The 25,508-nt window shown below is 40.6% G+C and overlaps 1 protein-coding gene and 1 pseudogene across 2 annotated transcripts in view; one reads left to right on the top strand and one right to left on the bottom strand.

The window, feature by feature from the left end:
* The first annotated feature begins 1,099 nt into the window (after window positions 1-1,099).
* Window positions 1,100-3,570, top strand: LOC102228714 (annotated as a pseudogene).
* A 3,538-nt stretch (window positions 3,571-7,108) lies between these two features.
* Window positions 7,109-25,508, bottom strand: part of LOC111608808 — a 37,022-nt gene continuing 18,622 nt past the window's right edge. For both annotated transcript variants that reach the window (XM_023334955.1, XM_023334954.1), the window contains 3 exons: window positions 16,527-16,594; window positions 11,560-11,779; window positions 7,109-9,342 (listed from right to left, as the gene is read on the bottom strand). In XM_023334955.1, the coding sequence (XP_023190723.1) occupies window positions 8,834-9,342; window positions 11,560-11,779; window positions 16,527-16,594 (797 nt within the window). In that variant the 3' untranslated portion in view covers window positions 7,109-8,833. The remainder of the gene's footprint in view (window positions 9,343-11,559; window positions 11,780-16,526; window positions 16,595-25,508) is intronic.

Below are 25,508 nucleotides of genomic sequence, written 5' to 3'. Positions count from 1 at the left end.
AAAACACTGTCCAAAGGTTTATAACATGTACAAATCTCTGCTCTGTGTAAGTGGTCCTCCTGTCAGTGTGATGTGTGGGTTACATTAGGTCGCACAAACAAGATGAGGCATCCAAAGAGAAAGCTGGGGGGGGGGGGAGAGGGGCGCCGAGGGGAAGGTTTCAATTAGTTTAGACGGCTGTTTGTCTGCAGCTTTAAATGCCAGGAGTGGCTCAGACTCACTACAAATCAAAAACAGCCTAGAGGGGAAAAGGTGAAGTTGCAGGCTGTGTTTGCAGGAGGGGGCGCTGACCTTGGTGCTGAAGCGAGGCTCAGGCAAGTTTCTCTGCCTCAGTCTTCACGCATGAAGCATTTAAATAATGCATTTCGTTTTTATGAGGCGTGTTAGTATCTGTCCATCATCGATATGTTGGTCTCTGTGTTATTATCTATCTGTCTGTCTGTCTGTCTGTCTGTCTGTCTGTCTGTCTGTCTGTCTGTCTGTCTGTCTGTCTGTCTGTCTGTCTGTCTGTCTGTCTGTCTGTCTGTCTGTCTGTCTGTCTGTCTGTCTGTCTGTCTGTCTGTCTGTCTGTCTGTCTGTCTGTCTGTCTGTCTGTCTGTCTGTCTGTCTGTCTGTCTGTCTATCTATCTATCTATCTATCTATCTATCTATCTATCTATCTATCTATCTATCTATCTATCTATCTATCTATCTATCTATCTATCTATCTATCTATCTATCTATCTATCTATCTATCTATCTATCTATCTATCTATCTATCTATCTATATAATTGTAGTCGATGGAGATGTTTCGCCTCCGAGGGCTATGAAGATTTCCTTCCAACAGCTGGTTTCACGCGTGTCATTGGCTGACGTGTTTACCTCTGAGCTGTAGGCTAAAAAAAAAAAAAACAAAAAAAAAAAAGGTGAATATTAATCCCACTCTTTCTGCAGCAGTGGGTTTCTTGGAAACTCGTCTCGCCGCGCGCACTACCCGCACGTCACTCGGCTGACATCAGCACGCGGCTTAAATACCTGCAACCTCGCGCGCTTGGAACAGTAAACAGAGCGGCTGCTTCTCCATGTGGACATGCTGAGAACTGAAGTGAACAGTTTCTCATGATTCACAAACTTTGCAGGCATGGATTAGCTTTTTTTCCCCCAAACTTTTTTTCTGCACTTTACTCAAAGTTCCGACTTAGTTGATTATTATTATTATTATTTTTTAAGAATGATTAATGAAACCGCTGCGTTTGGGGAACTGGACACCGATGTTTCTGAGCCGATGCACTCTCATCTCCTCAGCCACAACCTCACGACCTTCCCCGCGCTCCGACTCGAGTCCAAGTCGCTGGTCACTTCAGCCACGATGTTTGCCGTAGGAGTTCTGGGGAACCTCATCGCCATTGTCGTGCTGTGCGTCTCCAAGAAGGAGCAGAAGGAAACCACCTTCTATACGCTGGTGTGCGGGATGGCCATCACCGACTTGCTGGGCACATGCTTCACCAGCCCGGTGGTCATCGCCACGTACGTGGCCAGCCGCTGGCCGGGAGGCGAGCTGCTCTGCCACTTCTTCTCCTTCTCCATGCTGTTCTTCGGCTCGGCCGGGATGTCCATTCTCTGCGCAATGGCTGTGGAGCGATATCTGGCCATCAACCACGCCTATTTCTACTCCAAGCACATAGACCGGACCATGGCGCGCTTTGCGCTCCTGGTCACCTACCTGGCCAACATCGTGCTGTGCATCATGCCCAGCTTTGGCTTCGGCCAGCACGTCAGGCACTTCCCCGGCACTTGGTGCTTTCTGGACTGGAGGTCGGTGGATCCGGTTGGCGCGTGCTACTCTTTCCTGTACGGCGGTGTCATGCTGCTGCTGATCGCGGTGACTGTCATGTGCAACCTGGCGGTGTGCAGGTCTCTGGTGGGGATGAACCAGAGGACGGGGATCGTCAGGACGGAGCTGTGTGAGCACAGCGGGTTACGGCGTCGCTTCCCCCGGCTGTCTTCTGTAACCTCTGCCGCAGAGATCCAGATGTTCTGGCTGCTGGTCTTCATGACCATCGTGTTTCTGGTCTGCTCCATTCCGTTAGTGGTAAGTTTGAATTATCTTCAGCATGGTTCCATTGTGGAAAAAAACAACAACAACAAAAAACACACAATTTACATATTTCTGTTTATGTTTTATTTGCTTGTTTTTTACTTGCCAGGTGAGAATCTTTGTGAACCAGCTCTACGACCCCTCCTACATCTCTGCTGGGGGGAGACCTGACTACCGGGGCGACATACTGGCGATCCGCTTCGCCTCCTTCAACCCCATCCTGGACCCGTGGGTCTACATTTTGTGCAGAAAGAACCTGTTGCTGAAAGGCTGCGGAAGGCTCAAGAGTGTGATCACTCGGGCAAAGGACGACCGTGGGGACGAAAAGAGCTGGGTGGGGGGTCAAAACTCCCCCCCATCTATACACAGCAACGACACCAGTTACGCGTCGTTGCGCACGGCCAGCTACAGGAACGAGCCGAGGCTCCCGCTGACCATCAAGAACACCTCTTTCACAGACTTCGCGCTCCGACAAGCGTGGGAGTACGACACGGCGCGGGTCAACTTCCACCCGTTCGGCGTGGAGTCCGCGGCGATCATCGGCAGCGAAGAGGAAGCAGAAGCAGCGACTCACCCGGGACAGGACGCGGCGGAGACGGCTTCTCCAGGGCGGGGCGGCGTGATGCACGTCCGCAGAGTGGACATCGTTACCTGCACGTTCAGCACCCCGAGCTCCAGTCAGTCTGCCAAATGCTTCTGATGCCCCCAGGGTGGGCTCCAGGGCCGTCCAGAGACATTTAATGAGCCAGGGGCGCAACGTCTAAAGAAAGAGGCTTTAGTCAAGAAAAAGACAACACACCGATATAATTTAAAGCATACCAATAAGTGCCTCTTGAAGGTTTTCTTGAGGTTATTGCTCAGTTCCACTCACCCTGTCTCTGTTTTCCAGATGGCTGTATATTTTTTTTCTATCTGTTTTTGTTTGCTTCCATTTTTCTCCTTCCTTCCATCAAACCAAACGTGTCAAATTCATGCATTTTATGTCATTAATGCTACAGTTGCACTCATAAACAGGACAAAGCGTCAGAATGTTTACAGTTTGTCTGTGACAGAGAAGGCAGCTGAATTTTATAAATACGTAAAATGCTCATAAATCATTTGGATGCTGAGCATTTTTAGCGGTTTTAGATACAAACAGGAAGGCTTTCTGCCGAGGGTGGAACAACACCATGAAAGAAAATCAGGCTCTAAACAGGTTTTCTAGCTTTTCTATTGCTTATTTGCATAACCAGTCCATAAACATGGGTGGTGAGCAAACAGAAAGCATTGTAAGAAAAAACAAAACAAAAATAATGAAAAACGCTGAGGCTGGAGTTAGTGTCATTTAACTTTTTATGATTCAGAGCTAAGTTAAAGGATTGTTTACATGTTTTAAAGTAGTCAGAACATTTGGGAAATAAAACCTCACATATTTAGACTGATCAGTCAGACCTCAGCTGGATTGATCTACACTGAACATTATTACGAAATCTTTATTTTATTTGTGAAACAATCAAAAAAACACAACATTTTGGCGCCTCAGAACTACCTGATGTAGGAAAACATGAAAAGCACAATGTTTTCACTGGTCAAGCCTGGATTGAAATAGTGTACAGTGATTATGGATGCTGTGTTGGCCTGTTTCTAAAAGGTTATTTTGGACAGCTGGCGTCTGTGGAGGAGTGCATGTGTGTGTTGTGTCAGGGGAGTGAGGAAGCCTTCCAGATCACCCAGGTGAATGTTCTCTCTGCTGTTGGCTGCTGACTTGCAGCTCAGTGAGTTGATTTCATTGGTGTTTTTGTGCAAGTCTAATGAAGGGTTAGCTCTGTAAACCTGTGGCTCTCTTCTATAAGTGGGAGGTACCAGTCATGTTTGTCCAGGTCCAGGACAAAATGAAGCTGCTCCAGAAAGCAGAGTGAGAGGGAAATTGCCTGGTGGATAATTAGGGAAAGAAATGTTTTGGAAAGTCTGAAAATCTGAAGATGAAGTTGTCAGCTGGATTAATGGAAAACCAACTCCATCATTAACTGCATATTGGAGTAAGATAAAGCTTGTAAGTGACCAAGCAATGGGATGTCAAAGAAATTTAAGGTGGGCATTTTTGCAGGAAGGGAAATGTGCGTCACCACTAAGGGCTGCACATTATATCGTAGATGTGTCATCATCACAGTGTCAATGTGTGCAATATTCATATCGCAAAGGAGTGCAATCATTGTTGGCTAAAATATTCAAAGTGTTATGAACTTGTATTTTTCATGCTAATGTCATATTTTGCCACCTGGATAGCATTATTTAAGTTTGATGTTACTTAATTTCATAATGTATTCATTGCAGTATTACTGATATCACCCCATTGCAAGATTTCTAATATTTTGCAGCCCTCACATCAAGAATAACTCTCAAATACAGACAAAGAATTAGGTTCATTTTTAACAAGATGGCAGGAAGATAGCATAGCATAAGGTGTTATTCAAGCCATCTGTTTAAAATTTGTGTATTTTTTCATATTGAGTTATAAAAAAATCACAATGTCAGTTTTTCCAATATTGTGCAGCTGTAGTTCCCATAACAACCAGAGAGTAAGGCAGATTGAAACACATGTTTGGGATTAACCTGGGTATCAGGGAAAATCAACTTTTTTAAGCTTTACTTTATGTTCTGTTATTTGATCTTCAAAAACATGCCTGGAGTGTTGCCTTGATTATTTCATGCATGTTTGAAGAATCCTCAAATCTCCCGGCGCAACCAATCAGGGTGCATAAACGCTTGCTCTCACCAAGTGATGTGTTTTCTACACAACTCCTGCTTGGACTTCCTGAAGGAGGAGTGTCGGAAAGCGTAGGAGCTTCTTAAAGAGACAGAGACCGATTTCAAGGCATCAAACTGCAACATCATAATTCTTTTATGTTATTTTTGATACATAAAGCATTTTCATAACAACGGCTGTTAACACAGTTGCTTGTGCTATAAAATTACACCATGTGCCTGGAAAACACATAACACTGTCCCTTTAAGAAGGATTTTAGTAGACTATACCTTTATTTCTTCTTCCTGGTCATTATAAGTGTTACTTCAACATGTTTCATGCTTTAGAATGTAGAAAAATCTCATTAGATGTGGAAAAAACATAACATTTTTCAAAGGTTTCCTCTGAGCAGATTACCTCAGTGATGTTAAAAAAGCAGGTTTTTGCCAGCAGGTTTTATGATCTAACAAGCTAATGAAGTATTAGCTTTTTCACACACTGCATTAAACTGGAGAGAAAAATTCTAATTTGTAACCTTTATTTGAAACCAAAACACAGTGAGATTTGTATGTTTGTGTAGAGACACGGGAAGGCACTGAATGAAAGTTGCAGACCTCTGACAGCCAACTGTGGAGCCAAAACAAACACAATTTTAATAAGAAAAATAACATCAAATACCAGACAGAGTAATGATTTAAATTAGACATTTACAAAAGTTAAATATAGTTAATTTGGAATCAATTCCCAAATAATTGTCAGTTACCTGTTGTATTTTATTCTTATAACCCAATGTTTAATTTTTATGGTTCTGGTTGTATTTTTTCTTCCAGCAGTGTTGAGTTTTCTGTGTTTTCAGCCAAATCACAGCAAAGCATCCAACCAAAATGTGTCACATTTTGTTGAACATCTTAAAAACACTGTTCCACCTCATGCAATCAGCAAGGCCTGGCCAGGATGATGGGAAATCCTGCCTAATGAAACACTGGCAGCATTTAGCCACTAATCGTGAGTCTAACCAGCAGTACTCTGGTGGTGCTGGCTCACATGCTGCTCTTTAGCCTAAAACTGGATTTGGAAAAATGTTCTACCAGCATCTGCCAGATGTCTTCATAGCTCCCAAAATAAAAGCACAAGACAAAATGAGGTAGAATGTAAGGTCTGAAGCTGTGCATGGTGGAACTGAAGGATTTTAAGGCCAGCAGCTGAATCACTGTGGGGTGAAGAGCAAAACACGTTTTCCACTTCTCTGATGAAAAAACATCGGCTGCAGAATGGATCTGTGAATGTTTGGGTTTTTCTTCTAAGCACTGAAGCAGAAATATTATATTAATCTACCCCATGGGTACAAGTTGTGTATGATCCTCAGAGATTAATGCCCAAAGTGGAAATGTTAGTGTCATCCACTGTGCTGTTCATCCATCATGTGTTGCTGTTGATCTGTATGCTCTCATTTCAAGCACTGCTTTATTTGTAATGTGTGGAGAATTTAATGTAAACATTGTGCATTTGCTAGGTATTCATATTGCATATTTTCATTTTTAAGATTTATGCACTCACAGAAAAAAAACTGTCTTTTTTGTCAGACACTTTAAGAGATTTATGTTGGATCTGTTGGTCGTGAGGAAAAATAAATAAATGACTAAAACATTAAAGCTGATTGTTGTCGTTTGGGTTTGTTTGTGTCCAGAGGTGGGAGCTACGACGCAAACCTCCCAGATTAAATCGGTGCTTTTCAGCTTCGGCCACCAGGTGGTGCTGCAACCTCAATCCACAAGGCGGCAGGTTTCCAAAAATGATTCAGTCGAGGAAACTGAACACATACTGTATGTCTGAGCAGTACAATGACGAAACTATTTAGATTTTGAAAACTTTATTCCCTAGGAGGATAATGCCATAAAAAAATATAGAACATTTCATAATAATAATAATAATAATAATAATAATGATGATAATGATGATGATGGGTAACAGCGAGTGTTATGTGAATTATGGAACCACTACAACGCATGAAAGACAGTTGGAGGTTTTGTTACATTAAAAAATATCTAATCTGTTTGCAATTGGACAATTCCCGTGTCACTGGCAGTAGGCATGGGTCAGTTTCATGGTACCTCTGGTACACCAAGGTTCTAACCGAAATTTTCTGGCACCCCCAGAAAATTTCATAGGGGGGCACATCTAAGAAAAAAGTTGTATATATATATATATATATATATATATATATATATATATATATATATATATATATATATATATATATATATATATATATATATATAAAAGGCCTTTTAAAGGCCTGAAAGAATAGATGTCAAATGACATCCCATCCAGAAATGTTTGAGCTCCTATCACTGTGAGGTGTTTTCATTTGTCAGGGCGTCTATGTGTAGAAGTGAAAAAAAAAAGTGAACTCAACAGTTTGAAGGATGTGATCAAATCATACCCACACCTCTTCGCTGCAACAAGCCCGGATTTGTGAAAACAAACAAATACTAAGTTTGTTTTAGAAAACGAAAATGATGACAACACCCAACAATAATAAATTAGTGCTTACCGCACTATCCATCTACGGTAATTTGCATGAATAAAAGAAACACGGGGTTTTGCACGCAACCTGGCTTTCGCCCAGGGCCCCAGGGCTTTCCAGATCCAGCAGTGACTGCTGGTCAGCTGGCTGAAAGAAGGCTTCTACACTCACAAAGCTTCCTGGCTCAGACAAAAGACAAACCCAGATGCAGTCATGGTGTAGAAACTAGAAGAAGAACTACCCAGCACTCCTTTCAAAGTAATGCTGTTTTAAAGTACGGCTGACAAGCTACAAGTGGCATGCGTGTTAAACAGGACTCCACCTGCAGGAAGCCTGGCTAACTAACCAACTACAATCAGCTTCTTGAATGTGCTTTACTCTGTAAGGAGGAGACCAGAAAAATGTCCAATATTCTGGCACTAACATAGCCAGTTGTTCATTCTGGATTTTTAACAATAATATATATTTGGCACAAACAATTAGGAGGTTGTCATTTTAGCAGCCACAGAAATAATTGTAGCTCTTCTGATAAAGGTGAACAGATCATGTCATGTTAAAAGTTTGTGTTAATACAGTGGAGCTGTGCTGCTGTCACTTCATGTTATGAGAGTTTTCTACTGGCCCATGCCTACATGTTAGACTGAGAGGCGACATTGAGGTAAAAACAAAATAAATCAGGATCATTACGACAGTATGGAGGAGAATTTACGTTCTGCCGGTTGGGGTTAAACTGTGTGAGAGAGACAGTAACTATAGTTACGGTAACTGTCTGGTTTGTGTTCCTACGTTTGGAAAAATGTGGAACTGAATCACTGAGACGGAGTCAACAAAAAGCAGCTGCGAGGGTGAAATGTGAATCTTGGCAATAAATAGATATATTTGTATCTACATTATAGAGTCCATATAAAACAGCTCTCATATGAAGCCATAATAAATAAATAATTTATCTGTAATAAATATATCTTACTCTTACACAGTAATACATGAAGATGCATGGCATCCATTAGGCTGAGTTCACCTGAACGTATAGAAAAAGATATAATGTGAGGTCTCTGTTTGTGTGTGGGGGGTGGGGTGAGGGGTGGACATGGGGGTGGGGGTCAGAAAAAGACTGTTGGGGTTTTTTGGGAAGTGCTGGTTTCACTGTTTGCAGTAAGCGTTTAGTTAAAGTTACAGTATAAACACAGTGTCAGTCCTTTAACTAGGCTTTTTTGTTCTTTTATCTCAGGTCTCTTCCAACAAAAAGTCAAAACACGTTTAGATAGGAGTTTTTGTTTGGGGTTTTTTCCGGAGGAGTTCCGGGGCCCGCAGGTTCCTGAATCCTGTGTCCGACATGGATGTGAAAACAGTCTGTTCATTCCCTGCTGCTGTTCCACATTAGTCTCTGATTTTAGCCCTTTTTCGTCCAGCTGCACCCAACACACGGGCTCTGTAACTTCCTATGTGCGACAGCGCCTCTCTCTGGTCTTTTTTTTATTTTTGCACACAGCACTGAGCGTCCGTTCAGCCGATGCACATGCAGCTGGCAGCTGAAAGCGACTCTATGGTCCTCCAGGTGGTGGAGGTGTCCATGAAGGAAACCGGCTCGTAGCGGTCTGGCCGGCAGCAGGGGTTCCTGCTCACCTTCCGGGCGACGCGGCGCGGAAGCGAGCCGTTTTCCAGCAGCGCGTTCAGCGCCAGATCGTAGTTTATCCTGGAGCTCTGGCAGGAGCCCACACAAAACTTAAAGAGGACGATCTCGTCCGAATCAAAGCCCAGTCCGAGGTCCCGAACCTTCATCTCTTTCTTCTCCACCCGGCAGTCCCTGCTGCTCTGTTTTGGGGGGCGGCTTTTACCTTTCCCCCTTCTGTCCGCGTTTCCCGCCTCCTCTCCTTCGTCCTCTCCTTTCTTCTTTCGTCTCTTCTTCTTTTGCGACCCCTTGGGTTGAGGTGCTGTGGGGTCAGAGGAGCGTGGGGAGCGCCCTGCCCAGCGGACGCTGGGATGGTCATCCAGCTCATCCATCACAAAGGGCTCTGAAACAAACACACAAAAAAAACAAAACATAAAAGGATGTAGCAGACAGAATGACAGAAGATCCAGAGGCTGGATCTGTGAAGTTATTGACATAATCAGTTCTTCAGGTCTACCATCCTGATGCTTTTAGATTCACTCCTCATATAGACCTGAATCAAATGAATGGTTCTTTACCAGGATTCTTTAATTTAACCAGGTGACTTATTAAGAACAAATTCTTAGTTACAGTGAGGACCTGGCGCTCTGCAGAGCTGAACCACTGCTGGAGAGAGAATTCAGGTGTGTTGGAGTGGAGTTGACCCGCTGCTTCAGATCTAAAATACAAACCCTTACAAAACTGTTTGTACTGGTGAATTTTTAAAATGTTTTTATCGTATCCTGTCCGGCAGAGCAGCACTCAGAGTTGGTGTCCGAGTGTCAATGTGAGGCTCTATAGATTTACCTTCACAAGTGGAGTGTTATGGCTTTTGCTGTAGTGCTACGCTTGATATTTATATGAAACTTTATTAGAAATAGCTTTGGGTTTATTTCAAGTATAATGGACATGAAAATGCAAGTTAATACATGATGTATTTGGTGGCAACCGCGCCCCAACGTAGAGTATATCTGAGAAAACATCTGAATTTGAATCAGGGATTTTTTTTTAACACTTTGACACATTCCAAGCTCTCCTCTGTGTCTTTTACTAACAATTTTATGTGACACAACATCACAAGGAGGGCATAATTGCATAGTCGAAGGAAAATTATAGTTCTCAAATAGTTTTACAGATAGAAATTTGAGAAGTGCGGAGTACATTTGCATTTAACTCCCCTTAGTCAGCATTTTGTTGCTTCTGTTTTGACAGGGCAATTTTTATACAACAGGACTCGAGCTCAGCCAGACAGGATGGACAGAATCTGTCATGTTCAATTTTCTGGTCTAACCAGATCTATGAATGATCTCTTCAAAGTAGCTTTCTGCCACTCTCTTCAGTTCTCCTCTCGTCTGACCAGATCACCTTCCTCTAATGTTTGCTGTGCACATGCTTAGCTTGTGGCAAACTGCAGACCGTTAGCATGAGCATCTTGGCTGCTTCTCTGCTAGGTTGTTATAGTTAACCAAAACTAAGGAAATAACAAAAACTAGATGCGAAGGAAACATTTTTGCTAACCGATATGAAAATAAAAACGACAGTTTGCAAAGAAAAAACAAGGAAAACTAAGTGAAAGTGTAATGAGCGTTGACAGAGCATCATGTCAGGAAAAACAGAGAGAAAGGACTAGAGTCCAATTTGGGATTATTTTGAATATAACTGTGTTTTAGTTAAAAGTGTCCTGCAGACAAACCAGATATAATATGTAGAGCAATATTAAGTTGGGAAAATCCCACAAGTCTTAAAGACTACTTTATCATGTCCGTGAAACTTTATTGTGTTTACTGGATTTTTTTTGAAAGTTTCTCTGCCTTTCACCTTTCATTGCTGTAGGTCTGGTCATTCATTTGGCCACAATTTCTAAAAACTGATGATTTTCTTGGGTGTTGACACCAACAACTATTTCAGGTTTTTTTTCAGTCTTGCTCCAGGAGGGACTCATATAAGAAAGAAAGACGGAAACTATACCTGAAATGAATAAAACCTAAACCAAACTAGCAAACAGTCCAACCTAATGAAAACTAAAATAGAATTGGAAATCTGAAGTCAAAACTAAATGAAAATAAAACAACTCAAAAACTGCTAAAGTATGAAAACCTTGCTTCTTCGATTTAGCGCTGTCAATCATCCTCATGAACACGCTTCTAAATGTGCTAATGGTGGAGAAACAACTCACTGTTACTGAAAAACTGTTTATCCATGCTAACTAGCCTTAGCAATCATGACAAAATCTGTTGTTCTGTAGCAGAGAGCAAAAAGGTACGGGGATCAGCGGTGCGCACACGGGAGTGATTGGCAGCACTAAGACCCGCCTACTGCATCTGATTGTTTCTAATTAGCACTGAGAGAAGGAAGAGTACCTCCATTTTTTCACAGATTTTCTGTCTTACACTGTCACGACACAGTGACAGTTTCAACAAAAAGTTGAAAAAGTTTTCTTTCTTTTTTTTTAAACTTACATACTGCGACTTTAAAGAGTATAAACACATTTGCATGGTTTTATATTGTTGTTGGTTTTACATTATGCATGTTCCATTAAAGCTCAGACTCTGATCAGCGCAGTGGGCTTTGTCAGCAGTACCATATAGAGCGTGCCATGTGGGGTACGGCTCGCTGTCCTCCTCCTGCTCCTTGTCCTCCACCACCTCTGGCAGCGTGACAGGAAAGTCTCTCCCCTCCTGAGCCTCCAGAAGGCCTGCAGCATGGTTCAGGTCTGACCCCGGTCCACCACCAGCAGCAGCGGCTCTCATGTGAGCCCCTTCCACCAGCGGCAGCAAGGAGATGAGCACCCACAGCAGGACCTGAGCACAGAAAATACAACCTCACAGACCTCACCTCTAACTCCTCACAGCACACCAAAACGCTACACTGCGAAAACACGAAATCTTAAAAAAAGAAGCATTTTTGGTCTAGTTTCTGGTGCAAATATCTTAGTAAAGTTGAAATAAGACAAACTAACTTTTAGGTGTTTTTTTTATCAAGATATAGAGGCTTCTTTTAAGTAAATAACTTCTTAATATTAACGAAAAAGTACGTATGCCATTGGCAGATTATTTCACTTATAACAAGATGTTTTTCACATGTTATAAGTGAAATGATCTGCCAGTGGAACGAGTACTTTTTCATCAATATTAAGAAATTATTTACTTAAAAGAAGCCTCTATATCTCGCTAAAAAGTTACTTTTAAGTTAATTTGTCTTATTTCAAGTTTAATCAGATATTTGGACCAGAAACCAGACCAAAAATACTTCTTAAGATTTTGTGTTTATGCAGTGTAATTACATCCCGTCAGTTTCTACTGATTTGCATTGTGGGTAATAAAAGCACTATGAACTAGAACAGTCAGCTTTTAATGTTGCTGTGTTTTATTTGTGACGTTGCATGACAAATCCATTCTCTACCAGCAGAGAGATAAATGAAAGTCTGAGTTTGTATCTATACAATGACGACAGTCAGCTTTCTGCTTTAGCTTTGATCCAAGCACTGTGATGAATTCCTCTGTCTTGACGTTTCAAAAAGAAAATAACTCTGAAACTGTTTTCCTCTTGAGAGTTCTGCTAGCTGTGGTTTTAGTAAATAAAGTGAGAACTGACCACAGAGAACAAAACTCTGTGTTTGTGTGAGAACGGGGCACAGCTGCCACTGCAGAGCCGACTTATTTTGCACCGTTTTCTTTTCTTTTTATTTCTGTTTGTTTTGAACCAGTCTGAACAGAAATGTACCAGCAGCCGCAGCAGATCCACATGGAGAAAAATAAATGCTGATATCAGCATCAGCTCTCAATGTTCATCTTCTGGAAATGTAAACATGTGTTGGAGGAATCACTGAACTACAGAGCAAAGGTTTTATGGGTTTACAGTGTTGCGTCAAATCTTAAACGAAAATTTAAAACATATTCTAATTATTTTTATTTGAAACCAAAAATGCAACCATTCTCATCACTCTTGCTCTACTATCAATAGCCTTATAGCTATCATTTATAATCTGTAATATTTACTTCTAAATGTTTTGACTTTGATCCAAGCATTCACAGAAAAAGGCTGCATGGTGATGCTTATGTTTACACGGACATTGTGATTATTAAAAATCTGATTCCAGATCAGTGTCAGACTTATTTTCAGATTAAGTTCGAAATTATATTCTGCACAAGTAGTGAAAAACATCGAATATTACATGCAGCAGAAAACCAGCAGGTCACCTTAAAGCTACGGTAGCTTATGCTACTATAAATTATATACGCATCCTCTTTGTTAAAATGTGTTTTTCAGTTCATTTTGCCTCTGATTTTTTACTGACTGTTCTGCTGACTTCAAACCAGCTTTATAAAAATAAAAAATAAAAAAAAAACAACAGTAAGCAGCTGTGTCTGTTACTCTCTCTGAAATGTTTAGTTGAGTTCCCTTCATTTCGGCCAGCAGACCGACAAGAAGAGAGAGGGTAGGGGGGTCATTATCAGTTTATCGAGAAAATGTCCGGACGCTCCGGTTCTCTCAGGATTTTGAAAGCAAGACAGTCTGTCTTTAAAACTGTGTCTACCTGCAACAAGATTATATCAGAACTGAGTCCATGGATGGAAAACATTTCCACACACTTTTAACTTTTCAAACACATTTTTGTCAGACAGAAGGAAATGGCATTAATTAAATGTTGCATTGGAGCATTAAAGTCGTGAGGCCAGGAGCTGAAATCCTTCTGACATGGTTCCTGATGAGCGTCAGAACAGTAAAGTCGGAGCTCTTCCTGTGATGTTGGTTGTGTCTCCTTTAAGGAAGACTCATAATTAATGCATTGCCATCAACACTACAGGAGCTGCTTACTGCTGCAGTCATGACAGTGTGGTTGAAATGAGCTCTCTGTTGTAGCCCATTGATTTATGGCCATGCTATTAATAAACCCCTTACACATTCCCATATTTTGTCACGTTACAAACACAAATATAAATATATTTCATTGGAATTCAGTGTAAAAGACCAACACAAAGTGCTGTGTAATTGTGAAATAGAAAGAAAATCATACATGATTCAAAATTTGTTTTACAAATAAAACGCTGAAAAGTGCAGTGTGTAAAAGGTATTCAGCCCTCTGAGTGAATGCTTTATGGAACCACCTTGTGCTGGTTACAGCTGCTAGTCTGTAGGGTTTGTCTCTACCAGCTTGGATCATCCATTGACTGAAATTTTTGCCCATTTTTCTTTTCCAAACAGCTCAAGTTCAGTCAGATTAGATGCAGTTTTCAGATCTTGCCACAGATTCTGGATTGGGTTAAGGTCTGGACTTTGACTAGGCCATCCTAACACATGAATTTTTTTTTAAACCATTCCATTGCAGCCCTGGCTTTATGTTTAGGATGGTTGTTCTGCTGGAAGCTGAACCTTCGCCCCAGTCTCCAGTCTTTAGACTCCAAAAGGTTTTCTTCCAACATTGTCCTGTATTTGGCTCCATTCATCTTCATATCAACTCTGACCATCATCCCTGTCCCTGCTGGAGAGAAGCAACTCCAGAACATGATGCTGCCACCACCACATTAGACAGTGGGGATGGTGTGTTAAGAGTGATGTGCAGTGTTAGTTCTCCTACACACACAGTGTTTTGTATTGTGGCCTAAAAGTTGAATTTTGTTCTGGTCTGACCAAAGCTCCTTCTTCCACATGTTGTTTGTGTCCAACATGGCTTCTGGAAAACTGCAGTCAAGACGTCTTACGGCTTTCCTTTAACAACGGCTTTCTTCTTGCCACTCTTCTTCCAGAAAGACACATTTGTGCACCGACTGCTAATCGTTGTCCTGTGGTCAGATTGAATCTCTGTCCAGAGTCACCATGAGCCTCTTGGCTGCATCTCTGATCAGAGCTCTGCTGGTTCAGCTGGACGTTTAGGTGGACGGCCTTGAATGGAAGGTTTACAGTTGTTCCAGACTCTTACCATTTCTCTCTGATGGATGGAACAGTGAGATAAGAGCTTGAGAAATCATTTTATAGCATCCATGTGGAGTCCTGTTTAAACTGCTTCCTCACAGCTTTCCCCCTGACCTGTCCGCTGTGTTCCTTGGACTTCCTGTTGGCTCTCCAATATTCTCTGAACCTCTGAGGCATCACAGAGCAGCTGGATTTCTACTGAGATTAGATTACACACAGGTGGACTATGTTTAGTCATTAGCAGGCATCAGGAAACTTCTGAAGGAAACTGGTTGCACTCAGAGAAAAGGGAGCTGATTGCTTTTGTACGCCGCACTTTTCAAATGTTTATTTGTAAAATATGTTTGTGGTTGTAACGTCACAAAATATGGATAAGAACAAGGTGTGCAAAAACGTTTGCAAGCCACTGTAGGTAAACTTATGGTGAGGAGTATTAGGGCCATGCTAATAAAAAATAAAATATTGAACAAGTAAAATTAAGAGAAGCCATAATGTTACAAAATAAAGTCATATGAGAATAATATTTTGAGAATAAAATTGTATTATTATGACTTTATTCTAGTAATTTTATGGCTTCATTCTCATAATTTCATTTTTTACATTTTCTTAGTGTGGCTCTAGTACTCTACTGTAACTTCCCCATTATTACAAAAACTTCAACAAATAATTTAAAGTAAATTCTAAAAAAGGGGGGTAAAAAAGCAAGGTGAAAAGTTTGCCCTTGACAAAATTCCTTAAAAACTCTTGATATATATTCACATGTTCTATTTGGACTTTCTCCCTCTCACATATAAAACCTTTAAACTCCATCATACAGCAGAGATCTGATTGGTCCAGATGTTCCTACCAAAGCACTTCATTCTCAGTCTGCAGGTTTATGCTGGTTCCTAGAGCTTCTAAAACTAGAATGGGAGACAGAGCCTTTACTTATCAGTTCTACTTTTAAGTCTAGGCTTAAAAACTTTAATTTTCTCCCCTCTCTGTAGTTACGCTGCTGTAAGCTTAGACTGCTAGAGGACAGAATGACCACTTTTCCTCCTTCTGTCACTTTCTCCTTCTAATCTCTACAGTTCCGCATTATTTACTGTTTTGAAACTTTTAACTGTATGTTTTCCTTTTTTTTATTCCTTGTAGAGACTACATCTTATTTTTCTCTAACAGAAAGTGTTCCTGGATCGGTGCTCATGTTTCTGCTCTGTCTCCTCAAATCTCCAGACGGTGGAGATTCACCGTTCACACTGAGCCAGGTTCTGGTTCTGGTTCTGGTTCTGCTGGAGGTGTCTTCCTTTTGAAGGGAAGTTTTTCCTCTCCACTGTCGCTACATGCATGCTCGGTATGATAGATTGCTGCGCAACGCAATCTGGGTTTCCTCAGATAGAAAACTTTTTAACTAATTTTAATCATAAACTGAACTTGTTGTATTGTTTGATGATGATGGCATGTACTGTATGTGCCATTGGTCCGAATAAATTTTTTTGTAAAGTGCCTTGAGTTAACGTATTGTGAATCGGCACTGTACAAATAAACTGAACTGAACTTTTTTTCGCTGACTTTGTTATTCTTACATCAGTGGAAGAGTGAAGAAACTGGACTGAGCGCAAAATGAAGACGAAGGAGAGGATGTTCCTGACAAACCTTGGCCTTTGCTGACATGACAGAAGAAATGTGTCTATCCTTCCTCCAAACCCTCCATCTGGTCCCACCTGGAGAAACAGAGGACGAAAGACAGAGAGGAATTTCAGAACAAGAACAAGGTTTCACCTCGTCAGCTTTCTTTATACCAAAAAGACAAACATAAACCCAAGGCGCAACATGCGGGTAGTGTGAAGCGTATATATTCACAATTGTCCAGATACTGTAGCTAAGAAAAGAAATGCCCTGCGGGCCCCCAACAAGTCGGCGTGTCACATAAATCACGTCCTCAGAGCAATGAGGACAGTGTTTTTGTTGCTGCTTTTAGAAAAAGAGACGTGTTTTCTGCCAACAGCTACGGCTAGTGTCGGCTTGTCGGCTCATACATCCACAGAAACGGCCCCGGTCGAGCAACAAAAGGCAGCGTCTGTGATAGTCTTGTCAAAGACATTCTTGGGGCTATTTCTGTGACAGACGTATAAGCAGGGGAAACTAGGCATAGCTGGGACCTGGACAAAGGTCCCGGACAAAAACCGCAGAGAGGCACTGCAGCTGATAAGGAATCCCACTGATGCAGATGTTTATATATAGTACGTGCGCCGCTGAAGATACTGTTGTCCGCCGAGCAACCGTGACATGAGGTCATCTGCTTCGGCTTTTGTAAAAAACAAACGTCATTGAAATGATAACCTGTAAAAAGAACAAAAAGAGAGGATTATCTTCTAAATGTTTCAAACTTAGTCTGTGTAAGTAATTGAAACTCATGATTTATTTTGAGAAACAACCACCTGTCTCTCAAAACAAGAGAGACAGGTGACATCAGAGGTTTGTGGACTTTCTTTGGATCTTGATCCTAAGATCTGGGTACTTGGAGATTTTGAGTCCCTGAAATTATTTCCTTGCAAAAGATACTTTGTTTTGGTGGCGTCATCTGCAGCAAAAAAAACTGGAAATCTACAGAATCTCCAAACCAGAAATGTTAGATGAACGAACTGCAAGTCTGAAAAAAATGCTCCGTTCAGTCTGGGGGGCATTAACAGAGTTTGACTGGACATGGACTCCATTCTAATGAGATTGGACCAGAGGGACTGATCTGTATTAGTCTTTGCTGAATTGTTTCAATTTTAATGTTATTTTTTTCTCACATTTCTAGCTTTCTTGATATTTGTGTGAAGTGTAATGCTACATTAAATTTATACTGCATGTATTGCTGAGTAGAGAGAATGTGTGGGCTGGGTGAGGTTTATTTTTGTAGCTTGTTTCTCAACCAGAAATAGTATGTACTATTGTACACTACTCATAATTTTTAATGCGTTGTGAATTCTCAAAAAATAATATATCCATACAAAAAAATACATGGGACATGGCAGGATATAGCAAAAAGTAATAAAATAAAAATTTGAGCAAACAGAAGCTAAACTGTGACATTAATAAGGAAATCTTTGGCGCTTAAAGGAAGGCATAAGTAAACAGTAATGATTTCACTCTTTATTCGAAAGGGAGGAAAGTTTCTGATCGTCACATATTTTATATACTAGAACATAGGGCCGAAACGATTCCTCGAGTGATTCGAGTACCTCGATTATTAAAATTCCTCGAGGAAAATTTACCTGCCTCGAAGCTCCGTTAATTTATGTTTTATTATTTAACGCACCGTGTTGCGGCCGGAACATTATTTGCGTTACACGTAGCTCTGACTTCCGCCTCTGAGTTGTTGACGAAAGCTAAGTGTTAGCGGCATAACGTCCAATTTTCAAGTTCGGCCCGTGGGGATTTTATTGATTAATGATAATGCCCAGGTTTTTATCGGCTTTGGGGACCAATAAGCATCCTTACAATGACTGGCGTGATGCCTGGAGTACGGCAGCTTTTCTCCTCCGGGAGCTGCTGGTTCAGAGCGAACGGCGGGAAGAGGCTGCAGGAGTATTTATGCAGGTGAGCGGATAGACAGAACACGGCGGACGGCTGAGTAGTTGATGATGAGTAGTTGTGCGGTTTGTCTGTAGCTTTACGGATGAACCACACAATAAATTTCATATCATCCCGGTATCAACAAATGGTTGGCGGAAATCATCATGGTGGCACATGGCTGGTAGACGAGTTTCTGAGTGTGACGAACAGAGGTGCCAAAAATATCCCGTATTCTATTGCTCCCCCCGTTCTTACCTTCGGTCCCCGGACTAACATTTGTCTGTCCCCTGGTCTATTTCCTCCCATCTTTCATTCATTTTTCGCCTGCCCCTTAACCTCAGTCCCCGAAACTCCAGGGACATTTCCCGTATTCTCAAACCCAAAGCTTGACAGGTATGGGGTAAGGTGAGAATTCATCTATTAAACTGACTGAAGATGAATACATAAACCAAAAGCTGGATCATAAACATTTTTTATAAGCGTATTTGTAAGCCTGCCACTTTATTATTAAATTAAATATAATTTCAGATCTTTGTATAACTTTTCTTCTGGTTAACTTAGAAAGTGAGCTATTATTGTTACAGGTTAGTTTTCTAAACTACAGAAAAGTAACTGTTAGGGAAGCTCAAAAATTTTAAAAATGGACTGATATTGATATGTGATAGTAGCACCGGTGTTATGCCAGATTTACCAATATTTAATTTTATTTTTTTTATCTGATTACTCGATTAATCGTAAGAATAATCGATAGGTTACTCGATTACCAAAATATTCATTTACAACAGCCCTACTAGAGCATATGAAAAAATATTCATCATTCTATTAGTAATTGGGATCTGGTATTTGCAAACAACATAGATTGGTAATGGGCCAGAAATATCTGATCGGTGCATGTCGGGTAGAATATGAACCAGAAACAACTTTAAACTTTTCATTTATTTGGTAGGACTATGAATAGTTTGGAGCTATGATACGATGTAGAAACCTTCTAAAAGTGTTTTCAAGGAATGCAGCATATAGTCCAGAGCTGTGACTAAAAGTTGTTTTAGAAGTCAATTATTCTATTGATTAATTTGATTTTAAAAATGGGCACAATTTGCAAATTTTTCACTTAAACCGTTCTGTAATACAATATTAGAAATGCACAAGAAAATGCAAATAAACAATTCAATCCATTTTTTAAACAGTAAAATAAACATTTTATTGCCTAAAATGCAACAACAACATTCCCTTAGTGAATGTTCCCAACAACATTCCCTTGATTATTTGTAGCACAGGTTTCACCTGCAGCTAAAAACATTTTTCTCTAATGGAGCTTTTCATGATCATCATAGAAAACAGCCTGAACAGCTCAGGCATTTCTGCTGGACTTGACATCAGAACAGTGAAGGGCTGATCTGGTGATTCACTTTTGGAAAAGTCAATTAATAAATGAATACCAAAAGATGCTCAACAGGAGATTTTTTTTCCCCAGAATTTGAACCAGATGAAGCTGAAACTATGACACTGGAGGAGTTTTGGGCCAAACATATCTACAAAGTTTTCTTTTTAATATATCCATCCATCCATTTTCTGTTCACCCTTGTCCCTAATGGGGTCGGGAGGGTTGCTGGTGCCTATCTCCAGCTACGTTCCGGGCGAGAGGCGGGGTTCACCCTGGACAGGTCGCCAGTCTGTCGCATTTTTATATATCTTAAATGCAAAATATATATAAAAAAATTTAACAGTTTTGGCTTAATTACTGCTCTGACTGTGTTGTTCTTACAGCATTTTTTGACTATGTATACTTCAGTTAACAATTAATTCATTACTAAATTGGTTGTTTACTTCAAAAATTGATTAATCTCTATGCATACAATTAATTGTTTCAGCCCTAATACACTCAATTGTATCTTTTAATGGAGAGGCTTGCAAGCAGCTGTTTTTCTTTGATCCATTCCCTTGTATTTTCGGTTCAGTGTTGGATGAAGCCAAACAGCTTACAGTAGATATAGAAAAACAACAAAAACTTCGGGTAACACACAGATTTATATCACTGCATATTATTCCAGCACTGTTGAGAGAGTTGTAAGTTCGAACTCATTCTAAGCCAACATCAGCAAACTTTGCTCAGTGTTTATTAATGAAGCATTTCTACATGCAAACAGTGATCAGAATGAATCAGTAGCTGGCTGCTCCTCCTGGCCTGCGAACATTAAACAGTGAGAACGTGATGGAACAGGTAGAGAACTGGGACACAGATGTTGATCTGAATTCTGATGTGACTTCATGTCTGTAATCTAAAAAATCAATTCTCTAATCTATAGATAATCTGGTAGAAGTTGTTTCCAATTAATACGTACAGTTGCGTTCAAAATCACCAACCACATCCACATTGTTTCTAGTAGACATAGTTCTATGCTGCAGACTAACTTACTAGATATGGTACAGTAAAAGAAGACCAACAGAGCCAACCATCATTACACTGACATCCTGTTACTGTGTAACTGCATCATTAACTGAAAGTACAGACGTACCGATGCACTGATGCTAATACCTGTATCGGTACCAATACTGAAAAAAATAAAATAATCTAGATTGGGTATCTTGATAATGCGCCGGATCTATGAAGGCAGATCTATTCAGTCTAATTCTATGCTTTGTGCTCCGAGCGACATCAAGCTTTGTTAATTTTATTTTAAATTTAGAATTCCTAATTGCCCTTTCCGACCCATTTGTAGCCATTTGTTTTTGTCAGTTTCTTTGTATTTTATTTCACATTGGTTTTGATACTCCTAACAAATTAAAAACAACTTTAATTTGTAAAAAACAAATGAAAGTTGTTTTCACATGTTTGACTAAGTTTGTAGAGCTGTTGGTTTGTTTAAGTGAGCTGTACTGGTGAAGAGTTATAAAATAAATTTGTAATTCAATATATTTACTGTATGTCTGTGTTTAAGTCAATTCTGTATCAGCTTGGTAACAGCTGATACTAAACCTCAAATATTGATGGATGAAAAACATGGATCGGTGCGCCCTTAATTGAGAGGGATGTTTTTAGTTGGTGAGGAAATTCAGTCTGTAAAATACAGATGAGCCAATATTGGTACATGTGTTTTATGCTGGTTGTAGAATATCTTCTCTGAAAACCTGAATAAAGCTAATTCAAAGTATTGATAGGAGCAGCATATATATACGCAATATCTACAGTATATCTCTTGCTATAACCCCTTATAGTCCATACATACATAGTCTTGTACATCTGTGAATAAATATTTATATCTCGTAGAGCACTTCTGGATAGATGCAAACTACATCTCGTTGCTTGTACTTGTGACAGTGCAATGACAATAAAGTTGAATTCTATTCTATTCTATTCTATTCTATTCTATTCTATACTTTAAATAAAACTAGAGCAAAGAAAATGATCCACAGTAAAGATAAAATAATCTCAAATGCTTTAAAATACAAACCAAGACCAAAGAGGCATAGACCAAGAAAGAAAGGAACTTCTAACTAAGAGGTCTCAAACTGCATTCCTTAAGGGCAGGTGTGCTGCACCCTTTAGATGTCTCTGTGCCTCAGCACACCTGGCTCTACTATCAGCTTATTAGCACAGCTTGACTGCATGCTAATGAGGCAGTTTAGCCATTTAACTCAAGTGTGTGGGACAAGGGACACATATAAAAGTCGCAGGACTCTGGACCTCGAGGAATGCTGTTTGAGACCACTGGTCTAAATGGAGCAGAGAAAAGCTGACATGTCAAAGACTCAGCCACTGATCACAGAAGTCACCTGCAAAAAACGCTTTTATTTTCATATTATAAGCCAAAAGTGTCCTTGCAATGTGGCAGCTAGCTTAACAGGTATGTTTATTTTGCTCTGAAATGATCCAAAGTCATTTGATGCAGTGTTTATTTAGAGAGACATTCATGTGGTCATTGTTATGAAGTTACAAATAACGTGAACAGATTGTTATGAGCCATTAACATCCCATAATCCACCAACGTCACTGGATAAGAAAACAAACACACGCCTTCAGAGTAAACAATCCGCAGTAGTTGCAGTCTGTAGCTCACATTTTGGCTTCCTTTCACTTTTCCTTACATGAGATAAAAACTATTAATAAGACACAAGTCTCAGACCACGAGTACAAGTCTTGAGTTTTTAGGGCACAATTACAAAGCCTGAAGTCTTTTATTTTTGTGACTTAAGTGCAAATTAAGTTGCCATTTCTGGTTGGTTTGAGACCAACATGGGTAACAGTATTAAGTGGTCAGCCCGACCTCAAATTAATTTTACTGACAGTTATTTACCTTTTACCTTTAGCAATACATTAAATATAACATTTCAATGAAACAAATGAGAAACTAACCAAACTGTAGGTCTGAAAAAGAATCTCAGACATTTGTCTTAGTTAAAGGAAAGGTGTACAGTTTCCTAACTTTTTGGATCCATTTTTTTACCACTTTGTTGGTCTATAAAATGTTTTAGTCCATATCCAGCAACTAAAACCAGTGCTCTATTAAACCAGACTGTTCATGAATGCCCAAGTCTGTTTTTGAGTAACAAGTCAATGGATGTTTGTGGCTCGACTTACTATGATAAAAAAATGAAAGCAAAAACAAAACAAAAAAAACAACAACACATGACTAATGGAAGAAAAATACTGTTTTTTTAACCTAACTTTTTCCATTTGAGAAGATGGAAAATCTCAAACCAGAAAACACCAAAAAGCTTCCAACTGCAACAGCTCCATTTGCTGGAGGGCTAAATTTGTTCTATTCTTGAACTGCAGCCGAGGGTGGGCCAGGCTTCGGACAGTCCTGCCCTAAATGATTGAGTTTCTGAAGGAAAAAATGCTTACAATGCTATTTTTTAAAAACTGTTCAATATTCATTTATCCAAAATTGTTTTCAGATTGATACAAAATGCAATATATTTATCATGTTTTGATTTTTGGTAGAATGTGCAACGTTCCTGATGCATTCCAATTGCATTTATGGAAATTGGTCACTTTCTAAATTTCTCTCACACACAAATTCAGTAGTTTGCAACATTTATACATAAGATTTTGTCTCTTTTACATGTCAATTTCAAATCTCTGACTGTGTTTACACTACAAAAGCAAATGCAACCAAAAGCTGATAAACGTTTATATCCATCCATAGATGGCGCCGCTGCCTGTGGATCAATCAGTCTACATTCTTTTCTACACATTCAGGTCGCTTTGGGGACATAAGCCGTTCACATAGTAGTCTGATTGCGAACGCATTTGGTTACCAGTAGAACCACACACACACACATGCACACACACCCATACGCATGCACACACAGACACACACACATGGATTTCAGCAAGAAATTGCACCTAAGCATGAAGATCTACTGTGTCTCTCAGCTCCTTTAACAGCATGACATTCCTGAAATATTGGTTAGGATTTGGGTTTGGTGGCCCCCAGCTGGCCACTCTTAAAAAACTTTCCAGAGGCGGCCCTCAGGAGTACTGTGGAGCGGTGAGAGAGAGAGAGCTGATTTCAGGCTAAAAACAGATTAAGGTGCTAATGCGCCAGCCAAAACAGAGCAAAATTTTACAAACTAAAAGAGGAAAAAAGCTCTTTCTCTCTGCTATTTTTAAGTTAACCTTCCTGCTCGCCAATAATCACATCCATTCAGCATTAAACATCTCACTTGTTTAAATCTGGCATGAACGTTTTAGTAAACAACACTCCCGCCACCATCTTTGAAACCACATCTATCATCTGTGTGAGGCTTTGTTTAACCTTGGCAATGAACTGCGGCAGCGCTGCGCACTAGATGTAGCACACGGCGGCGCGAACTGTTCGCGGATCTCTAGATCCCCGGCGATATCTCCGCAGCTTGTTTATTTAACAGTCAAAATTAATCCCAGCAGTTGTGTGTTTGTAGCGGGACGGAAGACTGGCAGCAGGTTATGGATCACGGCCCACGATAAGAGCCGCTGATGCATTTATGCAATCCTACATGTTCCAGCTGTGGTGATCCAGTCCAGACGAAGTACAGTTGCACACACTGAGGGGGCTCCTGGGGGGGGGGGGACTGACTGGAAGAAACTAGAAGAAAAGGCAAAACTGAGCAAAATTAGAACCTACAACCTGCATGCCATCAAGGCGAACTTAAAGCAGACTGCTGACTCAGTGGCTCCCGTCCTGCTCTGTCCCTGAGCTGATTTAAAACCAAGCAGCAAAGTGAGCTGGGACTGATGCTGCAGGTCCGAATCCCTAACGCCACAGCTGGGAGTGTTTAGCTGCTTTTAGATCAATGAGCTGGGACTCTACCCCGGCCCGTCTGCTGGTTCATTTCAGCCCAGCACTCCGGAGCTGTTTACAGCACCACGCCTGCAGCCTTTTCAGGGTGAGATTGGGGGAAGGAGGTTTGGGGGGGGAGGAACATGGAGTGTGTCGGTTCTTTAGCTGCTAAGGAGCTGATGGTGTTTATGCGTGTCTCTACGTGTGATTAGAGAAGCCAAGCATGTGTTTTTTTGCCCTGTTTAGCTGATTAAAGCCTTTGGTTTATCCATCAGGCTGCATGTCTGCTGCAGGGAGAAAGACTTCCTGTCAACTCCCATTTACACTGTTGGTCCACTGCTGTCCAGTTGCTCTTCACAGTTTGTTGAGAGGATAAACTCCCTGAAAGCAGAAGTCGCTGCAGTTACAAGAGCTCCATAACAGGGGCAGTATTATGTAAAAATAAACTTTTATGAGCTTTACATCATGTTATAATGTTATTCCCTCAAACATAGCCAGAGTGTTGCTTTGATTCTTTTTTGCATGTTTGAGAAATCCTTTAATCTCCCGTAGCAACCATTCAGCTGTACAAAAAATGTCTGGGTGGACCTAGCCCCGCCATAAAAACGCTGCTCTTTACTTTAGAGTTGCAGTTTCCAAGCTTCCGAGTTTCTGCAGCCCTCTCCAGTGACTCCTCTTTCAACTCCTTCAGACTAGCCAGCAGCAATTAGCAAATACCTGCTGAAACTGTGCATGTGCTGAACTCATTATACCAACTACATCTGAGTGCAACGCTGGAAAAAAACATGTTAAAGAGTTCATAAAGGAC

This window comes from Xiphophorus maculatus, chromosome 6, assembly GCF_002775205.1.
Source record: "Xiphophorus maculatus strain JP 163 A chromosome 6, X_maculatus-5.0-male, whole genome shotgun sequence".
In the NCBI taxonomy this organism is placed as follows: Eukaryota; Metazoa; Chordata; class Actinopteri; order Cyprinodontiformes; family Poeciliidae; genus Xiphophorus; species Xiphophorus maculatus.
This window is presented reverse-complemented; position numbering and strand designations above follow the sequence as displayed.